Source organism: Oncorhynchus nerka, unplaced genomic scaffold (assembly GCF_034236695.1).
Source record: "Oncorhynchus nerka isolate Pitt River unplaced genomic scaffold, Oner_Uvic_2.0 unplaced_scaffold_4348, whole genome shotgun sequence".
NCBI classification, from domain to species: Eukaryota; Metazoa; Chordata; class Actinopteri; order Salmoniformes; family Salmonidae; genus Oncorhynchus; species Oncorhynchus nerka.
Window position 1 is genome coordinate 3452 of NW_027036952.1, and position 6549 is coordinate 10000.

At 55.1% G+C, this 6549-nt stretch overlaps 1 protein-coding gene across 1 annotated transcript in view; it reads left to right on the forward strand.

The window, feature by feature from the left end:
* Nucleotides 1-245: 245 nt before the first annotated feature.
* LOC115122972 (cilia and flagella-associated protein 47-like) overlaps nucleotides 246-6549 on the forward strand; it is a gene marked incomplete at both ends in the record, with an annotated part of 10820 nt that continues 4516 nt past the window's right edge. Inside the window, 5 exons of the mRNA XM_065014231.1 lie at nucleotides 246-451; nucleotides 609-717; nucleotides 861-1087; nucleotides 2580-2679; nucleotides 4330-4523. Of these exons, the coding sequence (XP_064870303.1) occupies nucleotides 246-451; nucleotides 609-717; nucleotides 861-1087; nucleotides 2580-2679; nucleotides 4330-4523 (836 nt within the window). The remainder of the gene's footprint in view (nucleotides 452-608; nucleotides 718-860; nucleotides 1088-2579; nucleotides 2680-4329; nucleotides 4524-6549) is intronic.

The window sequence follows — 6549 nt, forward strand, 5'->3', positions numbered from 1 at the left end:
CTCGCTCTCGCTCTCGCTCTCTCAATTCAAGGGCTTTATTGGCATGGGAAACATATGTTAACATTGCCAAAGCAAGTGAAGTAGATAATAAACGAAAGTTAAATAAACAATAAAATTAACAGTAAACATTTCACTCACAGAAGTTCCAAAATAATAAAGACATTTCAAATGTCATATTATGTCTATATAGAGTGTTGTAACGATGTGCAAATAGTCTCTCTGTCTCTGTATCAGTCTTTCTACAGATAGGTTGAATGGTGGAACTGACTGTGGTGAGTGGGAGGATGGTGACCTTCACTGTGATCCTGCAGATGAGTGTGGTGTGAATGAGTTCTTCAGTCCTGTCAGGAGTGTGAGTCTGGCGGCTGGACAGACAGAAACCATAGAGCTCCACTACCTGCCCTTCCACCTGGGGAAAAGACACTGCTCCGTCCTGCTAGTCAGCCAGCAGGTATACAGGGCTGTGTGTGTGTGTGTGTGTGTGTGTGTGTGTGTGTGTGTGTGTGTGTCATGATCTAGGTGTTCCTTCCAGGTGCTGTGTGTTTAAATCTAGCTTGGATAATGTGTGTTGTTGATTATAGGTGTGTGTGTGTGTTTTGTCGGTGTAGGTTGGTGAGCAGGTGTATCTTGTGGAGGGGACAGCAGATCTTCCCCTGTCCTCCCCTCTGACCACAAAGCCCAGTCCTAATGTAGTCCATGTTAGCAGCGCCACCTCTGGTGAGTATTGGTACTGAACACGTCTGCAGAGTCATGATGACTGTCGCAGGTTCGAACCCCTGAGCTGACTACGTGAAAAATCTGTCGATGTGGTGCTGATCCCAGGCTTGTGTGTGTTTCCGTATGCCCTGTGTGTCTGCTAGATGGTGCTGATCCCAGGCCTGCGGTGAACCTGCGTTGCGGCGTGGGCAGCACCCTGGATGAGGTGGTGTGTGTCCCCCTGGTTAACGGGCTGTGGGAGCGGGCGCTGGCCACCGTGGGGCAGCAGAGGATGAGCCCTGTGGAGAAGAAGAGGCGCAGCCTCACACACACTCTGGACAGCAGCACCGTCCGGGCCGGGGTGGCGGCCGCTGCACTCACCACCTCACAGGTAGACAGTAGACACACACACAGATACACACACACACAGAGACAGACACACACACAGAGACAGACACACACAGGTAGACAGTAGACACACACACAGAGACAGACACACACAGACACAGGTAGACAGTAGACACACACACAGAGACAGACACACACACACACAGACACACACACAGGTAGACAGTAGACACACACACAGAGACAGAGACACACACAGGTAGACAGTAGACACACACACAGAGACAGAGACAGACACACACAGACATACACACACAGGTAGACAGTAGACACACACACAGAGACAGAGACAGACACACACAGACACACACACACAGGTAGACAGTAGACACACACACAGAGACAGACACAGAGGTAGACAGTAGACACACACACAGAGACAGAGACAGACACACACAGACACAGGTAGACAGTAGACACACACACAGAGACAGAGACAGACACACACAGACACACACACACAGGTAGACAGTAGACACACACACAGAGACAGAGACAGACACACACAGACACACACACAGGTAGACAGTAGACACACACACAGATACACACACACACAGAGACAGACACACACACAGAGACAGACACACACAGGTAGACAGTAGACACACACACAGAGACAGACACACACACACAGACACACACACAGAGACAGAGACACACACAGGTAGACAGTAGACACACACACAGAGACAGAGACAGACACACACAGACACACACACACACAGGTAGACAGTAGACACACACACAGAGACAGAGACAGACACACACAGACACACACACACAGGTAGACAGTAGACACACACACAGAGACAGACACAGAGGTAGACAGTAGACACACACACAGAGACAGAGACAGACACACACAGACACAGGTAGACAGTAGACACACACACAGAGACAGAGACAGACACACACAGACACACACACAGGTAGACAGTAGACACACACACAGAGACAGAGACAGACACACACAGACACACACACAGGTAGACAGTAGACACACACACAGAGACAGAGACAGACACACACAGACACACACACACAGGTAGACAGTAGACACACACACAGAGACAGACACACACACAGGTAGACAGTAGACACATACACACAGACAGACACACACACACTGGACAGCTCTTTCTCTCTCTCTGTCTCTCTCTCTCTCTCTCTCTCTCTCTCTCTCTCTCTCTCTCTCTCGCTCTCTCTTTGTCCTCCTGGTCTCCTGTCTGTCCCTGCTGGTCCCTGGTCCAGTCTGACCGTCTCTCTCCTCTCCTCCAGTCCCTCCTGGTCCCTGGTCCAGTCTGACCATCTCTCTCCTCTCCTCCAGTCCCTCCTGGTCCCTGGTCCAGTCTGACTGTCTCTCTCCTCTCCTCCAGTCCCTCCTGGTCCAGTCCAGTCTGACCGTCTCTCTCCTCTCCCCCAGTCCCTGCTGGTCCCTGGTCCAGTCTGACCGTCTCTCTCCTCTCCTCCAGTCCCTGCTGGTCCCTGGTCCAGTCCAGTCCCAGGTGGTAGAGTACAGTCTGACCGTCTCTCTCCTCTCCTCCAGTCCCTGCTGGTCCCTGATCCAGTCCAGTCCCAGGTGGTAGAGTCCAGTCTGACCGTCTCTCTCCTCTCCTCCAGTCCCTGCTGGTCCCTGGTCCAGTCTGACCATCTCTCTCCTCTCCTCCAGTCCCTCCTGGTCCCTGGTCCAGTCTGACCGTCTCTCTCCTCTACTCTAGTCCCTCCTCGTCCAGTCCAGTCTGACCGTCTCTCTCCTCTCCCCCAGTCCCTGCTGGTCCCTGGTCCAGTCTGACCGTCTCTCTCCTCTCCTCCAGTCCCTGCTGGTCCCTGGTCCAGTCTGACCGTCTCTCTCCTCTCCTCCAGTCCCTGCTGGTCCCTGGTCCAGTCCAGTCCCAGGTGGTAGAGTACAGTCTGACCGTCTCTCTCCTCTCCTCCAGTCCCTGCTGGTCCCTGATCCAGTCCAGTCCCAGGTGGTAGAGTCCAGTCTGACCGTCTCTCTCCTCTCATCCAGTCCCTGCTGGTCCCTGGTCCAGTCCAGTCCCTGCTGGTCCCTGGTCCAGTCTGACCGTCTCTCTCCTCTCCTCCAGTCCTTGCTGGTCCCTGGTCCAGTCCCAGGTGGTAGAGTACAGTCTGACCGTCTCTCTCCTCTCCTCCAGTCCCTGCTGGTCCCTGGTCCAGTCTGACCGTCTCTCTCCTCTCCTCCAGTCCTTGCTGGTCCCTGGTCCAGTCTGACAGTCCCTCCTCTCCTCCAGTCCCTGCTGGTCCTGGTCCAGTCCAGTCCCAGGTGGTAGAGTACAGTCTGACCGTCTCTCTCCTCTCCTCCAGTCCCTGCTGGTCCCTGGTCCAGTCCAGTCCCAGGTGGTAGAGTACAGTCTGACCGTCTCTCTCCTCTCCTCCAGTCCCTGCTGGTCCCTGGTCCAGTCCAGTCCCAGGTGGTAGAGTACAGTCTGACCGTCTCTCTCCTCTCCTCCAGTCCCTGCTGGTCCCTGGTCCAGTCTGACCGTCTCTCTCCTCTCCTCCAGTCCCTGCTGGTCCCTGGTCCAGTCCAGTCCCAGGTGGTAGAGTACAGTCTGACCGTCTCTCTCCTCTCCTCCAGTCCCTGCTGGTCCCTGGTCCAGTCTGACCGTCTCTCTCCTCTCCTCCAGTCCTTGCTGGTCCCTGGTCCAGTCTGACCGTCTCTCTCCTCTCCTCCAGTCCCTGCTGGTCCCTGGTCCAGTCCAGTCCCAGGTGGTAGAGTACAGTCTGACCGTCTCTCTCCTCTCCTCCAGTCCCTGCTGGTCCCTGGTTCAGTCCAGTCCCAGGTGGTAGAGTACAGTCTGACCGTCTCTCTCCTCTCCTCCAGTCCCTGCTGGTCCCTGGTCCAGTCCAGTCCCAGGTGGTAGAGTACAGTCTGACCGTCTCTCTCCTCTCCTCCAGTCCCTGCTGGTCCCTGGTCCAGTCTGACCGTCTCTCTCCTCTCCTCCAGTCCCTGCTGGTCCCTGGTCCAGTCCAGTCCCAGGTGGTAGAGTACAGTGTGGATGTCTCTCTCCCGGAACACTTCCTCCTGCCTCATACCATCACTCTGCCTGTGGCCAGGGACGCACAGGTCACACAGGACAACCACACACACACACACACACACACACACACACACACACACACACACACACACACACACACACACACACACACACACACACACAGACATACATACACTCCTATCCCCCTCCCTTCTCTGTCCAGACTCTGAGGTGGTGATGGTACCACTGAGGTTCCATGCCCACGTGGCCGGTCGGTTCCGGTGCCAGCTGGTTCTGCAGTCGTGGCGTGACATCAGAGTCTACCTGCTGGAAGCCGTGGTTACCGCAGAGGGAGACCATGCCCAGCTAGAGTTCACCACGCCCGCTCACCTGTCTGTCACTCAGGACATCCCTCTGGTAGGTGGAGGAGTAGGAGGAGGAGAGGAGGAGGAGGAGGGACAGGAGAGAGGGGAAGGAGGGGAGAGGTAGAGGAGGGACAGGGGAGGGGAAGGTGTTGGTTGTGTGTGTTGGTTGTGTGTGTGTGTTGGGTGTATGTTGTGTGTTTATGTGTTGGGTGTGTGTTGGGTGTATGTTGTGTGTATGTGTGTGCTGGGTGTATGTGTGTTGGGTGTATGTGTGTTGGGTGTATGTGTGTTGGGTGTATGTGTGTTGGGTGTATGTATGTTGTGTGTATGTATGTTGTGTGTATGTGTGTGCTGGGTGTATGTGTGTTGGGTGTATGTGTGTTGGGTGTATGTGTGTTGGGTGTGTGTTGTGTGTATGTGTGTGTTGGGTGTGTGTGTATGTTATGTGTGTGTATGTTGGGTGTGTGTGTTGGGTGTGTATGTGTTGGGTGTATGTTGTGTGTGTTGGGTGTGTGTGTGTGTATGTTGTGTGTGTTGGGTGTGTGTTGTGTATGTTGTGTGTATGTGTATATTGGGTGTGTGTTGTGTGTTTGTGTATGTTGGGTGTGTGTGTGTGTGTGGGGGGGGGGGGGGGGGCTTGTATTACAATCCTCGTGGTACTGTAAATCCCCAGAAGGAGAATAAAACAAGGAACATTCTCCCTGGTGGGGACATCTCCCAGGTCCACATGAGGACAAAGGGTTAGGGGTTGGGGTTAGGGTATGGGGTTGGGTTAGGGGTTAGGGTATGGGGTTAGGGGTTGGGTTAGGGTCTAGGGGTTGGGGGTTAGGGTTAGGGATTAGGGTTAGGAGTTGGGTTAGGGGTTAGGGTTGGGGGTTATGGTTAAGGGTTAGGGGTTGGGGTTAGGGTTGGGGTTAAGGGTTGGGGTTAGGGGTTGGGTTGGAGGTTGGGGTTAGGGTTAGGGTTAGGGGTTGGGTTGGGGGTATGGGGTTGGGGAAAATAGGATGTGTGTGTCTCATCTTTCCTGTATTCTCTCCAGATCAATGAGAGCAGACAGGACTGGCGTCTGCGAGGCTTGGTTAGTGGCTGTGGCTTCTACGGCCCTCCTGTGGTGTACATACGGGCCGGGAGAAGACCTGTTACCCCTTACCTTTAGACCCACCACACAGAGCATCGTCACGGTAATACACTCATCCCCCTGCTCCTCCTCTTCCTCCTCCTGTTTCCCTGTCTTCTCTCTGTCCTTCCTTACCCTCTCCCTTCACTTTTTCACAAGGGGAGAGACAGAGAGAGAGAGAGAGAGAGGGAGACATAGATAGATGGGCAGGGAGAGGGAGAGAGATGTGGATAGTGAGAGAGAGAGGGAGAGAGGGAGAGAGAGAGAGGGAGAGATAGAGAGAAGGACAGGGAGAGGGAGAGAGATGTGGAGAGAGAGAGCGAGAGAGAGAGAAAGTGGGGGAGAGAGAGAGAGAGTGGGGAGAGAGAGGGTGGGGGAGAGAGGTGGGAGAGAGAGAGGGAGAGAGTGGGGAGAGAGAGAGGGGGAGGAGAGAGTGGGGGAGAGAGAGGTAGGGGAGAGAGAGAGAGAGGGAGAGAGAGGGAGAGAGTGGAGGGAGAGAGAGTGGGGGGGAGAGAGAGAGAGAGAGAGAGAGAGGAGGAGAGAGAGAGGGGGGAGGAGAGAGAGAGAGTGAGAGAGGAGGAGCGAGAGAGAGTGGGGGAGAGAGAGGGGGAGAGAGGAGGAGCGAGAGAGAGTGGGGAGAGAGAGAGAGAGAGAGGGGGAGAGGGAGAGAGTGGGGGAGAGATAGAGAGGGGAGAGTGGGGGGAGATAGAGGGGGAGAGGGAGAGAGTGGGGGGAGAGAGAGAGAGAGTGGGGGAGAGGAGAGAGAGAGAGAGGGGGGAGAGAGGAGGAGCGAGAGAGAGTGGGGAGAGAGAGAGAGTGGGGAGTGGGGGAGAGAGAGAGTGGGGGAGAGAGTGGGGGAGAGGGGAGAGTGGGGGAGAGGAGTGGGGAGAGAGAGTGGGGGAGAGAGTGGGGGGGGAGAGAGTGGGGGAGAGAGAGTGGGGGAGAGGGAGAGAGTGGGGGA